Source organism: Miniopterus natalensis, chromosome 17 (assembly GCF_054644295.1).
Source record: "Miniopterus natalensis isolate mMinNat1 chromosome 17, mMinNat1.hap1, whole genome shotgun sequence".
In the NCBI taxonomy this organism is placed as follows: Eukaryota; Metazoa; Chordata; class Mammalia; order Chiroptera; family Miniopteridae; genus Miniopterus; species Miniopterus natalensis.
Genome location: NC_142097.1, coordinates 44,997,365 through 45,016,525, shown reverse-complemented (window position 1 = coordinate 45,016,525; position 19,161 = coordinate 44,997,365). Strand labels below are relative to the sequence as shown.

At 64.9% G+C, this 19,161-nt stretch overlaps 1 protein-coding gene across 1 annotated transcript in view; it reads right to left on the bottom strand.

The window, feature by feature from the left end:
- The window catches only part of BAIAP2 (BAR/IMD domain containing adaptor protein 2), a 46,292-nt gene that overhangs the window by 25,377 nt on the left and 1,754 nt on the right, over positions 1-19,161 (bottom strand). The window contains exons 2-3 of the mRNA XM_087826403.1: positions 10,621-10,696; positions 9,364-9,450 (exon numbers count right to left, since the gene is read on the bottom strand). Coding sequence (XP_087682529.1) covers positions 9,364-9,450; positions 10,621-10,696 — 163 coding nt within the window. The remainder of the gene's footprint in view (positions 1-9,363; positions 9,451-10,620; positions 10,697-19,161) is intronic.

Below are 19,161 nucleotides of genomic sequence, written 5' to 3'. Positions count from 1 at the left end.
ACATACACACACACAGGCACACACACACAGGCACATACACACACAGGCACATACACACAGGCACACGCACATACACAGGCACACGCACACACACAGGCACATACACACACACAGGCACATACACACACAGGCACATACACACACACAGGCACATACACACACACAGGCACATACACACAGGCACATGCACACGCACATACACAGGCACACGCACACACACAGGCACATGCACACACACAGGCACATACACACACACACAGGCACATACACACAGGCACATGCACACGCACATACACAGGCACACGCACACACACAGGCACATACACACACACAGGCACATACACACACACACAGGCACATACACACACACACAGGCACATACACACAGGCACACACACAGGCACATACACACACACAGGTACATACACACACACATAGGCACATACACACAGGCACACACACAGGCACATACACACACACAGGCACACACACACACAGGCACATACACACACACAGGCACACACACAGGCACATACACACACAGGCACATACACACACACACAGGCACATACACACAGGCACACACACAGGCACATACACACAGGCACACACACAGGCACATACACACACACAGGCACACACACAGGCACATACACACAGGCACATGCACACACACACACAGGCACATGCACACACACATGCACACACAGGCACACAGGCGTGTCCACGCCCAGATGCGCGCACACACACACACACACACACACACACACACACACAGGCCACGAGGGGCGGGCCGTCTTCCCCCGGCACAGCGCGCTGTGGTGAGTGCAATGTGCACAGAATGTCTGCTGGACACGGGCTGTCTTGTGTGGCTACCACCACCTTTGTTGCAAACAACTGTGACGTGGGGCTGCAGCAGCAGAGGTCAGGTGACCTTGGGAGGCTGGCTGGAGCCCTTGTCCCCTGCAGTGGGGGCCCAGCCCTGGGCAACGGGCAGGCGGGCCTGGCCAGCCTTGCAGTGGGCACAGACGCTGGAGCTGCTGGAGCCCAGGCCCGGGTGTGCCCCTCGAGAGCACTCACAGTGCGAGCAGCCACCCCCACCCGACTCCAGAATGTTCCAAAAAGAGCCGGTGCTCCCGAGGCCCTGGCAACCAGTGACTGCCGCCTGCCTGCGGGCTTCCCCGGTCCGGGCCCTCACGTAAGTGGAATCCCCGCTGCGTGGCCTGGGGGTCAGCTCCTTCCTGAGCAGGTTTCGACGGTCGTGCACACGTGGTGGCCACGGCCGGTCTCCCGCCCTCCCGAGGCTGAGCGACGTTCCAGCACGCGGTGGGCACGTTTACTGTCCTGCTGAAGCGATAACCTGCTCACCTTAGGAGTGTTTTACCTCACCCTGACCCTGCACTCCACGGGCACAGTCTTCGCAAGACGTGTTTTCAGGTTTTCCCAGCTGCTGCTCCCCCCGCCCGGCTCTGCTCCCCGCTGAGTCCGCAGACCTTAGGGTCGAACGTCCCATGCGAGTTACTGCCCTGGGCTGTTTTCACACTCGCTCCGCACACGCACCCACACTCCCTTCTCTGAAACTGGTGAGCAAGCCGAGCGCTCGCCCTGCAGGGTCATTCATGGCAAACCCTGCCCCCCTTTGGGGTCACCGTGACAACGTGTCCATTGCTTTTCTGGCTTTTATTCTACAGTCAAGACTATAAATTCTCCGTTTTGTGGCTTTTTGTAACTTTGTAGCACTTCAGATAGCGTGTTTATACTTTGTTGCATAGAGTAAAAGGATTGTGGTGAATAACCCTAGGATTGGAATTGGGAAAAAAAAAAGAGCCGTGGGACTGGCAGGATCAGGAAGGACTGTGGCCCGTCCGTGGGCCTGGAGGCCTGGACAGAGGTCAGAAGCGGGCGGGGGGTGGAGGGAGGTGATCAGAGGCCCTTCTCTCTGCCTCTCCGGGCCTTAGCCTGGTGCAGACCCGCCTCCCACGTGAACTGGACAAGACACCAGGCGGGGCCCCAGGGCCGAACGCTGGCGCAGAGGCTTTGGGGTGGGTCTGAGGCCTGTGGCAGCCACACCCCGAGGTTCCCATCAAAGGCTCCAGGTGATCAAAGGGCTGAGTCACCTGCGCCCTTCTCTGGGGCTCAGAGGAGGCAGAGCGCGGTCTGCTCCCAGCACAGCCTTCCAGCGGGGGGCACTGCCCCGCCAAGGCCACGGGCACCGCCTGGGCGCCCTCCTGTTGCCACGTGTGCCCTGCTGCTTTTCTGAGACGTACGTACGCGTGTCGGCGAGCACACACTTTTTCGTCAATCCACCTGAAATGCAGTAGCGGGGGTCACGGCACAGCCCCCAGTCTGTGCCCAGCCCACTGACGGAAGTGCAAGGACCCTGGGCCTTCCCGGCGCAGCGTTCCTGACACTCGGCGAGGGCCGCTGAGCCCCTCATGCCAACCACACAGTGGCCTGTGCACGCAGGGCACCCCGGGTCTCACCCCGGTTCGTCTCTCTTCTCTGACGACCCAGCATCCTGTTACCTGAGCGCTGCTTCCTAAGCCCCTGAAACAAGTAGAATCAACATTTTCGGGGGGACCCACCATCCCTGCTGAGTGGCCACGGTGTTCCTTTTGGTCCCCGGTGACCACCAAGGGCACCAAGCCCCACTCGGGCACCTCTCCCCAGGGGCAGCCGGGGCCCCTGCTCCCTGCTGGCGGCAGAGGGCTCTGAGCCGAGGGGTGGCTGCCAGACTTGGCTGGGTGCGCATGTCACCTTCCGGAACCTTCTGAAGCAAACGTCCAAATGCTCAATTATTCCGGAGACTTCCCGAGTGGAAAAGGCACCTCGGAGAGCTAATCAGCATGGACCTGAACAAGGCAGGGATTCAGAGCTCTCGTTACAGGGAGACAGGCAGCCGGGCCGCAGGGGCGGGAGGCCTGCCCGGGGTCTGCTCCCAGCCCCGTCCTCCCCGCTGGCCTCGGAGCCACCAGCTCCTTCCTGGGAGAAGCAAGCAGGGGTCTTTTCCCACCTACAAAAAGGTGAAAAATGGGAGAGGGGGACCCAGAGAAAAACCGATGGCTGTGTTGCCACGGTGACGACACCCGACAGCAATCCCCTCAGAACAGGCCGGGGAGGCCCCTCTGCGCCCACGTTGAGTCAACAGTCAGGGCCTGGTGGCCGGGGGCTTCGGGACCGAGGGGGGGAACGGCTGGCCGCAAGCGGGGCCCCTCCCCGTCCGTCCAGACCGGCTGCCTTCCCTGGCCCTTCCCGAGGAACCTCCACCCCACCTGCCCCAGCTCAGGCCCTGGACCCGCGTCGGCTGCACCTGGGCGTCTGCTGGGATCTCGGCATCGCCTCAGGCCGCCCCTGCCCCTGGGTCGTGGTCCTCGAGACCCACTGGCGCTCAGGCCTGCGCAGTCGCAGGGCGGGGCTGGGGTGGCTTCAAAGGGCCTCCTCCGCCTCCTGCTACGTGCAGGACGGGACCGTCCCACCTTCCCTCTCAGAGCCGAACGAGCCGAGGGCAGAGGCCCCGGGCCGGGTCCTCGCAGCCCTCACGCAGCCCCGGCTTGGACCCAGGGCTGACAGCCCCTCGCCTCCCCCCAGGCAGGAACCCCGGTCTCAGGGAGTGGCCCTGCCGTCACCAGCTTGTCCTCGGGACGAGGCCCAGCCATGCACCGCCGTCCCCACCAACATTCCTGCCCCCAGCAGGCCCCGGACGCCCAGGGACCTGCACACACGCTGAGCCTTCACTCCTGATACCACCAGGGCCCCTGCGAGAACACGGCGGATCCAATTAGGATGTGTATTAATCCCCCGGGACACAGGCTTGATCCGGCACACAGAGTGCTGGGCAGGGCGGGCATGCGGGAGGACTGAGAGGGGCACCCCTACCCGGGACACCCAGCCCCCTGCCCCTCCCTGCGCCCAGCTCCTCGCTGCCACTGGGCCAAGTGAATGCAGCCCAGGAAGGGTGAAGGTGTCCCCACTGCCCCCCCCGGCTGGCTGCAGCCTACTTAGTGCCCACACCGAGCTAAGCACGAGGACAGAGCCTCCACAAAACCCTGCCTGGGTCAGGCCCCGACAGATGGACAGGCCGAGGAAGGCAGAACAGCATGGCCTCTCTCCTTGAGGTTTTGGAGACCACTTCTGGTGGTTGTCTCAGGGGCACCCCTCCTCCCTGTCCTATGCTGGGGGGGGACATCGGGGACAGGCGTGGCTTTATTGGCTGGGGAGGGAAGGTAAAGGCAGGTTGCAGGCAAGAAGTCCTGCTCCAGGTCCGCCACGGGGACGCCGTCTGCCGCCAGGGCCCGTGGCCCCAACGTGACCTGGGGGTTGGGCGAGGCGGAGGCCGAGTCAGGCCGCCCGGGGGTGAAATCAACACGGCTCCACCTGCAGGGGTCCAGCTGCACATCACAGACCGTTGTCCCGGCCAGACGGGGGCTGGACGGCTCTGCCCGGCTCAGGGCGGGCAGGTGGGCCGCTCGACCAAGCAAGCAGCGGGTGGCGCCACCTCAGGGCCCCTGCAGCCTAAAGGAGGCTCCAGCAACGGTCCCACAGGCCCCGGGGTCAGGCAGCAGGGGGTCCCTGTCTGCAGTCCTGTGTTTCAGCGACACGGGGACGGGCTCCCTGCGCCTCTGGGAGGGTCGGCTGGTGGCTGCAGGGACGAGAGGAAGGCCCCAGTCCCACAGGGCGAATCTCTGAGGCCGCCTGGGAACGCTGGCCTCCCTTCCTCACTTGGGGAACCAGGTGGACGGCAGCCAACTGCCAGGGGGTGTTCAGGCCACACCTCAATCCAGTGACTCAGTGGCCAAGCCCAGCCCGGTTTCAGGCTCAGGGGAGCAGCCTCCCGCCAGCGAGCACCCGCCCCGAGGCCGAGCCCAACAGAGCCCCGCCGCTCTCACGGGTGCAGGGTGCCAGCACCCAGCAAGCACGCACATGCCCGGGTCACAAACAGGCGGCCTCTTCAAAGGCAGAGAACACAACAGGGCCGGGGAGACGGGGTGGACCGAACACCACGGCCGCCGGCCCCAGCCGCACAGACGGACGACACCAGGGGCAGGCTCCGGGCAGAAGCTCCGGCCAGGGCAGACTTCGACCCGCATGGATGAGACAAAGGGTTCAGGGGAGGCTGTGCCCTGGTCACAGCACCGACAATGCCGCCTTCCTGAAGAGTGCAGAACATTCCAGAAGGCTGTGTAACCTCAGCCTCTGCAAACCCAGGGAGGGCCAAGGGGCGGGCAACGTGACCCGCCTCCTGCACGCCTGATTCCAGCACAGAGCGCCCGAGTCTCCTGCACACCTGCCCACGTTGGCACCGTGTGCCAGGAGCCCAGGTGCCTTGGGACTCGGGCCTCCGCCTCCCACTCCCACAGGCTCAGGCCCAGCTGGCTCTGCACAGTCACGGGGGAGGAGAGCTCGGGGCCGGGCTGCAGGTGGGGTGGGCTCAGGTGTGCAGCACCCTGGGGGCACAGGGACAGTGCAGTGTCCCTCCCCTACGCAAGGGACTAGAGTGGTGTCCATGGCTGGCACCTCTGGAGCCAGCACCCCCTGGAGAGGGTACCCCGGAAGCTAATCCTGGGAGAAGTCAGCAAGCACAACACAGAGGGGGACCCTGGGCCAGGCCATTCTTGAGTGCAGTGGACCCTGGGTGGGGGACGTGTGCTCTCAGCCCCTAGTGCCCCACCCCGTGCAAGCCGACGGGGGCTGGAGCGGGAGAAGCCGGTGACGTTGGGGACACTGGGGGGAACAGTGATGGGCACAGGTGGGAGAAGACCCGTGACCAGCTCAGAGCCCGGTGGGTAACGGACACCCTGAGTTCTTTACACTGTTCTGTCTGCTTCTGCCTGAATGAAAATGCCCCAAAGCTTAAAGCTCACAACAGTGGGACAGCCCGCAGGGGACACGGCCACTGCTGAGCAGGCCCAGGCCGGGGATGGATGCCAACACCAGCTGAGGAGACTCTGCAGCCAGGAGACTCTGCCCTCCCCCGGGGCAGAGAAAGGGACCCCCACGCCGGACCCGAGCCCACCTCGGGACATTCGGGAAACATCCTTGGCTCCGTGCTGTGCTCCCACCAGACCGCCGGTGGACAGAAGGACTGGCCGGGTGAGGCCATCCGCCTGCCCGCGGCCCTCTGCCCTGCGGCCTCCAGGCCGGGCCCTCGCCGGCCGCACAGCCTGGGCCCATCCCTGGCCTGTGGGCTCAGGAACACAAGCCCTGCTGGTGCCCGGACAGGCAGGCCGGCCTGGGGCACCCTCCCCGACCATCAGCCCCTCCTTGGCCGCCAGGCAGGGACGGTCTGCCTACGGCAGGGACTGGCCTGGGGCCTGGGCCCGGGCTGACCAGCGGAGTGCGGGCGGCGAGAGGAAGGGGCTTGGACGAGCCGGCGGCTGCGGGGCAGGCGGCCGGGGCACCTCGGGGGCTGCCGGCTGCCGGCGGGGGCCTAGCACGGCTGCGGGAGATTCCAGAGCTCGGGACTCAGGCGGCGCGCACTCCGGCTACGCAGCCTGCACATGAAAGTGAGCGGGGGAGCCCGCCCGCTGCGGGAGGAACATCCCCGAGAAGATGAGAGGCGGCCTCTGTGCGGCGCGCAGGCCGAGGGACCAAAGGCCGAGCGGCACTCGCTGCTCCACAGGAGACAGACGCGGGGCCGCCGGCTGCTCGCAGCTCGCAGCTCGCAGGGCGGCTTTGAAAACCGCGGGGAACTGCGCGCTGGAGTCGCTCCACTGCCAGACGCGGGCCCCCGACGGTACACGGCCGGCCGGCCAGCGTGCAGGAGCACCGGGCCCAGCAGGAAGCGGGCGGGGAGCCCAGGGAGCCGGCAGGAGCCGCTCTAAGGAGCGGGACAGAAAACACCGGAAGGACCGGGGAAGGGGAGGGGTCAGGACAGGACACTGAGGGTCAGCGAGGGGCGGCCAAGGCCCCTGACCCCTCGGCCACACCCGGAGGGGCCCAGGCAGGACGTCTTCGGGGGAGGGCGGACGAGCCTCTCGAGGCCGAGTCGGTCAGCGAGCGTCGCCTCCGAGCCCCGGGTGGAGCTCCCCTCCCCGGGAGCCACCCCGGCCACTCCTGAGGGCCCTCCTCACCCTAGACAGCAGGGACGTGGCCCCTCTAGCTCCGCCCTGGGGTGGGGTCTGCAGAGGAGAAAATGACCAGGACGGAGCAGCCCCGGGCCGCAGGAGGGGAACGGCTCCACGGGAGACAAATCAGGACGGTGGGAGTGACAGAGGGGCCGCCTGCAGGGAGGTTCAGCTCCACCTCCGTCCTAATCCCTGCTCAGAAAGCACACGGGTGGCGGCCTGGAGCGGGGCACAGAGGGGCGGCGGCAGGAGGGGTTTCTCGGGGCCCAGGAACTCCGGGGCGATGCAGCCGTTCGCCACCATGGCGTCTGCGCACACGAATGCGTCAGGCTGGTCACACTGTCCCCGTCAGACGAGGCGCCCACGACGGCCCACAGGGACGCTGCGAGCACAGCGATCAGCCTGCCGGGTGGGCCTCTCAGCTGGGCCAGGACCCCGGCCGTCACCTACACACTGGACAGTGGACCCGTGAGCCCCGTGGGGTTCACATGGGCGCTGCCCCCCGCGTCAGAAGCCCCCGTGTAACTTCTGGTTGCTCCAGACTTAACCGTCCCGGGGTGTCTGCGGGGAGCTGGCTCCGGGAACCCCTCCCCCAACACGGCACCAGAGCCCGCGGGTGCTCAGGCCGCCTGTAGGAAGTGGCCTCCGGCGTCGGTCAGTAAGTAACGCACGGTCCACACGGGGAGCGTCCAGCCATGAAAAGGAGTGAAGCACCGACACGCACGACAGGAGGGGCCTCAGAAACGCGAGGCCAGGGCAGCGACGGGCGTCTCCCCCCACGCCCCCCCGCTGCCCCCCCGGTGTGGCACCAGCCACAAGCCGACATCCTGCCCGCTGGGCCTGTGGTAGCAGCGACCCCAGGGGTCTCTGTCAGCAGGAAGCTCTGGAGCCTCACGGCGGCGGGACTGCGGGCTACACGGGACCCCGTCTTCCCCAGGGCAGGCCTGGCCCTTCTGTGCGGGTGACCCCAGGGAGGTGGCAGGCCCAGGGCTCCAGCACACGTCTCCCTCAGCCACATGGAATCAACCCCAACAAGTGCCCGACACAGACGGCAGGGGCTGTGTGCGAGCACACGGACTCACACCCACACCCGGCTCCCCGCCCCCAGGGCCCAGACCAAGGCTGCAGGCGGGAGGCCCAGGAGCGCGGGGTGGGGACCACATGCGGCCTCTGAGTCTGGAGCCAGCTGGCCCACGGCCCCGTTTACCACAAAGCAGCCCAGACCTGCGTCCACCAAATGTCCCCTCCACCCCCAGGCTGAGCCTGAAGGCCTGGCCACCAGCCCCTAGGCCCCTCCATGCACTCGGGGGGCTGCCAGGCTGGGGCAGCTCTGCATCCATGAGGGGCGAGAGCCAGAGAGCAGCAGGACCTCCCCGAGCCCGGAGGAAGGCCCCCCATCCCTGAGCGCAGAGCCCCCCCCCCCCGCAGGAGGAGTCTGGCCCCGGCCACTCCCTCTGCCTCCTGCTCTGACCCCACCTCCAGCCCAGGCAGGTCCCACCGTGTATCTGTGGTCACAGGACACACTGGCAGGCCTGCTGGCAACGGCACTGGGCCTCCATGTCCCCAAACAAGGGAGCGGCCGGGGCCACTGCAAACCCCACAGGACACAGACCCGACTCCTGGTGCAGGACGGGTGAGAAGCGCCAGGGGCAGTGGTAGCCGGACGGGAGCTGACCCTCTGGCTGACAGTCCTCTTTTGTCCCCACCCGAGGGCCCAGCCAGAAGCCACCACGGGTGAGACGGAAGCTGCCCCCAGACCCGGCAACTCAGCGGAGCCCATGACTTCCCACGTTTCACGCTGTGCACCTTGATCACCTGGATCACATGAGCTCATCGCAGGATATTTGCAAAACACGAAAAATAAGTGTAAAGAAAACAACCCACCCCGGGAGCCCCCGTTCCCGCCCGAGGTCTCTCCACCATGTCTCACGGGGTTTGCAGGCCCGCGGGGACCTGTTGCAGCCGTGGGCCCCGCCAGCCCGTCCGTTGCTCATGTTTATGCCAGAAACGCCACCTGAGCCCAACGCATTTCACAGCCGCCTCTACAGCCACTCACGTTTGCCCTGAACCTGCACCGTGAATCTGCGCCGCCCCCCACCGCGGGCAGGGCGCCTCAGGGACAAGCCACCTGCCCGGTGACCCTTCCGGAGGGCGTGCTCCTCCCAGCCCTCGCCAGCTCGGAGGGTACCGTCGTTTTAGAAAATCTCTCCTCATTTGACAAGAAAAAGCTGACCCCACCTCCAAGACAGACCAGCCTCCAGACCTGCCGGGCACACCTGGCGCCGTCAGGGGGTCTTACCGAGTTCTTTGGAGCCCTGGCTCTCGCTGGCCAGCTCTCCCATCTTCACGAGCGCGTCGAAATAGCCTTTGGCAGCGTAGGTGACACCTGGAGAGGAGGGGGGAGGTTAGTTTCCTCTGGGGTCAGCAGACCTGTGGCCCGCGGGGCGCAGCCAGCCGTCCCCGGGATGAGACAGGCTCCAGTCCGGGCTGGACCTGACCCTGGGCCTGGGGCTGATGCTCCTCTGGTCTCGCCCCACCTGAGAACACAGGTGCGTTCAGGTGTAGAGCCACCGAGTCCTAGTGCAGGAGCCACTCCCAGCAAGGGAACCAGGCGATGGGGTTGGGGGGACTGAGTGCCCCTCGTGAGACAAAGACTCAGAGAAGCCTGGAACCCGGCCGGTCGAGAGCCAGCTAACCAAGGGTCCTGGCCAACCTGGGAGAGAGAGCTCTGTCCCCCATCTGTCCCTGGTCTGGGAGCAGACTCATGGCTGGAAGTGAGTCGTGCTGTTCAAAGCTGAAGCCACCACTGCCCGTGGGGGGTGGGCAGGGGGTCACACGTGGACCTGGCTTCTCACTGGATCCAGAAAGCTGGGGGCTGCTGAATTCGTGCCCGGCATCTGCTGCCTGGGGCGACTTCCTCCTGGGGGCCCGTGGAGACCCAGGCTGTGCCCTTCAGCTGAGGAGGGGCCGGCCCAGGGCCCCGGGGCCCGTTGCCAGCGGATAATTACAAACTCCAGTCCATTCTACAGAACCCAGTTAGGGGCTTGTAACTGGGCACTTATCAGATTTTATTTGGTGGTTTTTAATCAGGTTCACACAGCGTGTTCTGCAGCCCAGAGGTGGGGGCTCCTCAAAACCAGTGGAAACAGGCTGAACTTGGCACAGGTCTGGCACCAGGAGGCCGAGGGCAGCGGAGGTGATGGTGGGGACGGTCCAGGGAAACAGGTGGAGGGAGGAAGCCTGTGATTCTGCTCAGGCCCCTGGGGAGCCGGGGGTCCAGGTGGGGACGGGAAGGACCGGGAGGGAAAGCTGCGGTTCACACCACAGAGCAGGCACATAGACCAGGGAAAGGCAGGCCGAAGCCTTGGCCAGGACGCCACGCACTCGACAGGGAAGAGCCTGGGCTGAGAAGTGCCCCACAGACGGCCCTAAAAAAGGAAGCAGCTGCCAGCCTGCACCGTCCTGACACTTCCGATTCCCACCCCGTGTGCACAAGGAAAATGAGGCCCAGCCGGGAGGAGGTGAGACCGGCCCCCGCGCCGGCCCCGCGCCTCACCTGCCAGGGCCTTCTCGTAGTTCTTTCCCATGGCGATGAAGTTCCGCAGGCTGGGGTTGAACTGCTCCATGATGGTCTGGGAGAGAGGAGAGAGCGTGTCAGTGGCCGGGGACCAGCCATGGGGACGAATGCAGGACGCACATCGCCTCGGGGAGGCCACAGCCAGTTGCCCAAGCCCACCTGTGCCCTTGAACGCCCTTGAGCAAACAGCCTTTCGCATCTGTACAATGGGGACAGGAACAGAACCCGCGGCGGCGGGCTCTGCGGCCCCCTCAGCAGGCCGTGGGGCCGTGCGGGCCGTGGGCCATGCGTGGCACACAGTGGAGCCCAGACGCGTGGCTGCTCAGATGCCGGGTCGTCTGGCAGGGCTGAGTCAGCCGAGCGAGGCCCTCCCGCCGGCCACACGCTGACTCTCAGCGCCCGGTGTCCTCCCCACCAAAGTCCTCGCTCAACACGCCAATTACCGAACAGCAGCTCTGATTAGCACCCCACGGCCGACCCGCACGTGCCCGCTATGAGTAACCCGCCGGCTCCAGAGCTGTGCGCCGTGGACTGACGTCTCGGTGCCAATATCAGCAATTCTTAGATCTTAGACTGAAGAAATTAGATTTCCACTCAAAGGCCAAATAGATGTTTTAATTACAAGGCATAAACACAGGCACACACAACCGGAGCCAAGCGCCTTCTCCCGGGGAATCTGCACCGACTGCCGACAGCCAACCCCACCAGCCAGGCGGGAGAGACACCCCGTCAAAGACACCCCGTCTTGGCCACGTCCTGTCTTCAGGGCCGTTGTTACCACCTGCGCCCCATCGTTCCTGAGGCTGAGGAAAGGCGCGGAAGGGAAGCCCGAGGCCCCTGAACAGAGGCCAGGTGCCCTCCCCTCCCAGCCCAGGCCACGGCCCAGGCAATGCCCTTCTGTCCCCTGCTGCTAGTGCCCCTCAACCAGTGTGACCAGTGTGACCAGCACAACAGACACCCAGAAGGGCAGCGGGACCTGGCTCTAGAAAACCCGCTACCTGGCTCCTGCCTCCATCTACCCGCCCTGAGTTTGGCAGGAGCGTCAGTCCGGGGCACCCACCGGGCCCTACAGCATGCGGGGACCCCAGGGAGGAAACGCACAGCCAAGCCCCCAGCGCAAGCTGGACCTCAGCTCCTGGACCACCTGCCGCGTGATCACCAGGGCTGAGGCACACGGGGCAAGAGCAGTGGCCCCAGAGATAAAGTCCCGTCCCCAAGGGGCTCCCAGCTCACGTGGGGGTGGGGAAAGGAGCTCTCAGCTGAGGTGGGCAGCAGGCGCCTGGGCATGTCATAGGGAGAGGGAAGCCGCCGGCAGGCAGGGGCAGGGCAAAGGCCCGGAGCCAGGGCCCGCTGGGCGCTCCAGGGCGACAGTGTAATCCAGTGCCAGGGGAGGGGGCAGGGAGCAGTGCCGTGATGGGCCAGAGCCCCTGCCTCGCAGACAGCCAGGTGGTCCCAGGGCATTTCTGGAAGATCCCCTCTGGCTGCGGGGTCCAGATTGCAGCCAAGGGCAAGGGCAGGTATGGGGACTTGTTGGAACTGCTCAGTCACCTAAGAGGTGAAGGTGCCGCGGAGGCAGTGCCCACGTGTCCTGAGCACGGTGGACCGATGGGGCGTGGGCGGGGGGGACAGGACGCAGGTCATTGGTTTGGGGACTGGACCCTGCAGTGGGGAACCCAGAGTCCAGACACATCATGTGTAGGGAGTGAGGACTCGGGGTGGGGATGTCATGTAATGGGCAGGTGGGCATCCGGGAGGACTCTGAGCCAGGTTAACGTGTGGCCGGAGAGCTCTGGGCCTCGTGGCTCAGCAGCCGTGTGGACCTGTCGGTAGAGAAACCGCCAGGGCTGCGCTTCTCCAAATGGGAGAGGGTTTGGACAGAAAGGCACAAGCCTAGGAAGGCGGGTCCCATCCCGAGGCCGGCATTCCAGCGTGTGCACGTGTGTGCTCAAGTATGTGCATGTGTGTGCATGAGTGTACATATGGGTGCTAGTGTGTGTGTGTGTGTGCACAATCTCAGCACCTTTCTCCCTGCGGTGACAGGCGCGAGTCTGAGACGCTGTCCTAGAGGGTGAGGTTCGAGGACCTGCACTCACAGGCCCCGGCGAGCTGAGCTCCAAGACCTCGCCCCCCAGGTTCCTGGGCAGCACCGCACCCCCACCCTGGCCCCGCCCAGCTTGTCCTCTGAGCTCCATTACCTTCCTGAGCGATGGCAGGAAACAGTCCACCAGCTGCCCAGGCCAACCACGGAGGTCACCGTGACGGCCCGCCCACACCCTCCCAGTGACACCTGGGGACAGCGCCAGGTTTCACTTCCTCAGCTCAGCGTTGAGCTCACGCACAATGAATGTGGGAGCAAGTAGGCAGGACGGGCACCTGTGCAGGGCAAGGCCCTCGCCCCGCGAGGAGGGGCGGGTGGCCAGGACACGGGGGCTGGTCACACAGGTGTGGCTGCCTCCTGGAGGCTGACGCCCAGAGGAGTCTCCTTCCCTGTGGAAGGGTCAGCTCTGCCTTCCAGCTCAGAGTGTGGCCGCCCAATCCCTGACCCGAAGGGCCACCCTTCCTGGGGCGGGCGGTCGTGGCGTCACCTGCCTGCCTCAGAGATTTCCTAAATCCACACAACTTTGTTGGGAGGGGCCTGGGTGGCCCAGGAAGGACCGAGTCCCTCCAGTGGGGTGTCCTCTCTTGCCCGAGTCCCTAGCTATTCGAGGACTCACGCAGACGCATTTGGATTCAAGGTGGACCCAGACCATGCTCAGAGACCTGGGGAGGGGTGCCTGCCCCCCGCCCGCCCCCCCGAACCAGGCCCTGCGGCCGCCTGCGTCGAGGGGCAGGAATGCCAGGAGCCCCCATCTCTCAGAGGAGGGCCTGTGGCCCCATCACCACACTACATTCTCAGAAGCGATGGGACAACTGTATTTTGGGGGGAACTCTCTGCTCAGAGAGAGCCAAGATCCAAACATGCAAACACCCTCCCCAGCACGTGCCCTGGCTGTTCACTTGGCAAGGGGAGGGAGAACCTCTTTGTTACGGGCACCGAAGGGAACCGGAACAAAAGCAAGGCCGGGACCCTCGGGTCCTGGCAGAGGAGCAGCGGCGCTCTGTGCAGCCGACCTCAGGCAGGGCCCCAGCAAACCACAAGCCGGCCCGTCTGCGGGCTGTGGGCGCCCAGGGCCTCAAGGTTCACGCCTCACCCCTGTCATGAAACTCGGGGGCCCTGGAGAGCCACGGGGTGCACCGAAGTGTCGTGGGACCCCACGCTCCGAAGCAGCTCCCCAGGCCAGGACCGAAACCTACGTGGGCCTCGACCAGCACCTTCACACTCCAGCACCTGTGCCTGCAGTCGAAACCCCCGGATCTGTTCCCACCCTGCTGACAATGGGAGGGGCCGGCCCAGGGCCCAGGTGGCCATGGGTCCCCCACACCCCATAGGCTGTGAACCCCACAAGGCCTTCCTGCGTGGCCCGCTCTGGTGACTCCCTGGACGGTGATAGCCATTTTGATTTTCACGGGTCACGGGTCACGCGTCTGCCCGACAGCAAGGACAAGGGCAGTGGGACACACGTCTCCAACTCGGGAGACCAAGAAGGGGCTCTGCAGGGCCTCCCCCAGCGGCCCGGCCGCCTCGGGCTCTGCTCCCTCCCGGCTCCGGCTCCGGCCAGGGCCCCTCTCCAGCCACTTCCTGGCAGGGCCGCCGCAAACAAAGAACAAAGTTTCTGTGCCGCGGACGGAAGGGAGGGCGCGCCTCCTGCCTCCTCTCCAGCCCCACACGCAGGAGCCGGAGCGGTGGCCCCTGCGCCCCGCCTCCGTCACCCCGAATCCTCTCCCAGTCAGTCTGCGTCGCGGCCCCACTGTACCGACGGACAAAGTGGGGTGGTTACGGGGCTGTGCCAGTGCCTGCTTCGCCCTGGGCTGGCAGCACAGTGGCTCATCCCCCCCCCACAGGCTCCAGCACAGCCGACGGGCCACCAAGGCTGCAGGACAGGACCAGGTGCCACCAGGTAGCTCCACCTGCCTGTGGCTCCCCAAGGAGCCACGTTTCAGCCACAGCAGAATGGGGTGAGGTTGAGGTGGGGTCCTGCTCCAAGCCCCCCCTCCAGGAGGGCCAATCCCTGGCCACCTGTCACTGCGGCCTCCCCCCAATCCCCATGGGCATCAATTAGCTGGGGCTCTGGGCAGAGTGCAGTCTGTCCCTCTCTAAAACCTGGGACGTCTGTCCTGGGAACCTTTCTTAAAGGAGTAAAACCAACTCCAGGAGCTCAGTAGGTGCTGGGGGGCTTCTTGGAGGAGGCAGATCTTGAGCTGGGTTTCGTCTGGTTAAAACCAGGGACAAATCAAGTGGGCTGACAACGCTTTCAACAGCACCAGGCTCCCCTCCCCACACTCTCCACCAGGCTCTCCCAGGGGCCATGAGCCCCACCCATAGACCACAAGCCCCCCTGGGCCGCAAGGACCCCCCCACTCTCACGGCCTCAGCCTGACGCCTCCAGCTGGGGTCAAGGGCCAGGGCCACAGGCAGCCTCCAGAGGAGGGATGCGAAAGCACTTTGCAAAGGAACCCTGCACTAGCAATGGGAGCAGGGAGGGCTGGGCCCGCCCCCAGCGAGGGGGAGGGGGGGCCCGGAGGGAAGCAGCCACATGCTGCTCAGAGACCAAGGGTCTCCCTAGAGGGGCTGGGGTCTCGGCCTCCTCAGCTTCCCAAGAAGTTGCCAACATCATAATAAAATGACATCTCATGTCTGCCACGGTGCCCTAGTGACATCGGGGAGGAGCTGAAGGGTGGGTATCCCGTCCTACCGTGGCGTGGGGCCCGAGGGTGCTGGGCAGGGTCTGTCCTGCTGTGAGCCGCCCCTACAGGAACCAGGCAAACCCCATCAGACCAGAAGCCAAGAGCAGCAAGGTCCAGACACGGGCCCCACTGGCCCAGCCACTTCCTTCCTGTCCGAGAGGCCTGTCCTGCCATCCAGAGCCGGGGCAGGGCCCTCGAGGGACTGCAGACACCTTCCAGTGTGCGGTCCTGGGCCGCTCGTGTCCCGGCCACTCAGGCTGCCCCAAGGACACGTGTGTTCCACTCACTTTCTGCCTGTGGTCAGGCTACGCTGGGGCCCTGTTCCCGCCAGCTGCTCACAGGGTGGGATCTCAGGAAGCCCTAAGAGGCCTGTGTTGTCACACACTGAGGGCTGGTGTTTGATTGAAGGTGGGGGGACCCCTCAGGGCCTGAAACACCAGCGGCCTAGAAACAGGCAGGTCACTGCAATTCCGACAGCACCCAGATGACCCCCACAGTACCAGCCTGCTCACCTCAGGGGGGTGACGGCCATGGGTGTTGGGGGCTGAACTTGTCCCCTAGATTTTCATGTGTTGAAGACCTAACCCCACACCTCAAAAAGTGACTATTTTGGAAATAGAGCCTTTACAGGGGTAACCGAGATGATGTCCCCAGGGTGGCCCCTGTTCCACATGGTGGCGTCCCTCCCCTGTGACGCTGTCCCTGTGAGAAGAAGAGACCAGGACACAGACGCACACAGCAGGATGGCCGTGAGGACAGGAAGGAGACGGCCATCTGCAAGCCCAGGAGAGAGCCCCAGTCTGAGAAATGAGTGTCTGCTGTCCAACCACCTGGCCCGAAGGGCTCGTCCAGCAGCCCGAGCTGACCAGGGCCTGGGCCATCCCCACCTGCCATGTGGAGGCCTGACCCCTGGTCCTGTTCTCAACACTGACAACAAAGCCAGACCTGGTTACTGCTTGACCGGCTGGTCAGAACATTCCAAGGCCACTGACCCGTGCCCGACCCCAGGCAGCTGCAGCCTGAGTCCAGGGGCTGGGCTCCCTCCAGATGAGAAGCGCCTGGTGAGCAAGCAGGGCGCTGGCCTCGGACCTGCCCCTCCTCCACTCCTCCCTGCTGGGCGGCTGTCACACGGACTAGGACACAGGCACTCGTCACCCAAGTCAACAGCAGGGCCCGGGCCTGGGCCTCCCCCGTCTGCCCCGACCTTACCATTCTTACAGCTAATAACCAGAACCGCCACTAGCCCAGGAAGCATTCCACTGTCCCATTTAGCCACTAGTGAGAAAACAGCAGCGCTGAAGCTAAAGCACTTGCCCGAAGCTGGTGGGACTCGGGGAGAAGCGGCAGGTCTGGAAGCCAGAGGCCGGGCTTGGGGCAGGCTCAGCCCCGGGGACGGGCCGATTCACAGCACGGCGGCTCCCCATCCAGCCGGGACACCCTGGACCCCGAGTGGAGCGGGTTTAGGGACAAATGAGGCCAGGCATACAGGACTCAGCACAGGAGCCAACCGACGTCCCCAGCACAGCGCACGGGCTCAAGGCAGGACCCTCCAGACCCAGCCAGTGCTGCGCAGACCACTGCCCGGGCCAGCGCTCCGAGCTGCCGTGACCTTCACCTGCAGACACTGGCACCTGCCTCCATGTGAGCCAACAAGGGTCCGGCGCTGTGCAGCCCAGCCTCTCTGGGAAGTGGCCTGAGCACAGGAGCTGCTAAACCCTGTCCGCCTGGACCTCAGTGCAGCAGGGAAACTGCCCTGTGCTGCCCTGGCTACTCCAGAGAGCGGGTGAGAGAGGCGCCGCTGCCGGGAAAGGCGGCCGCCACGCAGCACACTCGGGGGGGACACACAAGCAGCCCACGCAGGGACCGCGAGCCCCGCCATTTTTTTCAGAAGACGGTCCCTCAATGGAACATCCCCGGAAATACCTGTGAAGCAAAGCAAAGCACCTCCCCGCCACACACTTGTATGCACACACACACGCACACACATACACTCGAGCACACACACGTGCTCTCATGTTTACATACGCACACCCACACACATGCACATGTCCACACATGCGAGTGAACACAGCTCCCACACGTGTACTCATGCATGCGCACACATGTACTCAAGCACATGTGCACACTCTCACATTCATGCACACACAAGCACACGCTCACATGCACACGTGGGGCTGGGCGCCGTGCTGTGACTCCTTGCCTCCTTAGCAAAGCAGGCACTGGGTCTGCTCCGCCCAGCAGGCATTTCCGTTGCCAAGGAAGTGCCTGCAAGAGAGTCAACTTCACCACCTCCACTGGCAGCCTGCTGAGCTCTGTCCGCTCCCAACGCCCGCTTCTGATGGCTTGTCAATAGTTTGCCATGACTGCCCAGGCGTGGGCGAGGGTGAAGGGGGTCTGAGGTCAGCAGCAGAGGGCTTGAAGGCCCTATGCTTCCCACCACTGCCCAGTGGCCACCTGGGAGAGTGGGTGGTGTGGCAGATAGTGGGCCGGGGATGGCCAGCCAGGCCTCGATCGAAAAGCCAGTGGGGGCCTCTCACCTGCCCCGGTGGGCTGCCTCCTGCCAGCGGCCAACGCCTACCTTGCACCAGCCCTACCGGAGGTGGCGAGCCTGACTCCCTCTGGGCGGAGAAACCCACTGGCCCCACCACTTCACCAGGGGCCACACCATGGCCAGGCCGGCTTCCCCACAAACCTGCAGAGTGAGGACAACCTCTGGTGACCAGCCTGGCCCTGCTGACCCAGGCCCAAGGGCCATGACACCGTGAACACCCGAGGTTTTCCTAGGGCCCTCTTCTCCTCAGGTTGCCCCCCAGCTCCCACACGGGCTATATTCCTCGAGAACGCTCCCGAGCGGCCACCCTCAGAGGTCATCAGGTCGCTTGGGAGCCAGGGCTTTTCCTGGGACACAGACCGTGAGAAAAACATCAACCTAGCAGTCACTTTCCAGAACCTCTAGGGTCAAGATCAGCTGCTGGGAAGCCCCTCTCCCGCATGCGGGGCGTCCAGGGTCTCCCCCAAGAGGGCTGCAGTGTGGGCTTCATTCTGAGCAGTAAATGCCCCCCCTTTCCCTCCCCTAGGCAATTACCCAGGCTGCCCCGACAGCCAGGTGTGCCTGCTGCCTGCAGCCCATGCCGGGGGGTCTGAGGACCAGTTCTCAGGGGAAGGCTTTCTGCTCCTTTCCCCTTCACCCGCCACGAAATCCCCCGAGGACACGGGTCCCACGGGAACTGGGCCACAGGGAAAGAGAGCAACGTCTGCGCCACAGCTGCTCCCGGGAGAGAAATCAAGCTGCACGCTCTACCCTCGTGTTTTAATCAGCGAGGCCAAGGACGAGCGCCCGCCGCACCCTCCTGTGCCAAGGCAAACACAGGTCAGAACTGCAGCCGAGGGGATGCCAGGGCCAAAGCAAACAGAGGGCCGGGCCGCAGCTCGAGGTGACACTGAGTGGGGCCGCATCCCAGCCGCTCTTCCACAAGCCACCGACTCCATGCCCGAGGGGACGCAGGACCCGCCCGACCTGCCCAGGGCCGCACACACGTGGCTCCGGCTGTGTCCTGACCGTGCCTTCGTGTGGGCTGGTTTCTGCCAAAGCCGCCCAACCTGTACGGGCTCTGCGGAGGAACCTCGCAGTCACCAGGGACGAAACCAGAAGGGACGGGCGCACTGGGGGACGGGCGCACTGGGGGACGGGCGCACCGGGAGACCGGCGGGGAGCCCGCTGCACGGACCGGCCCG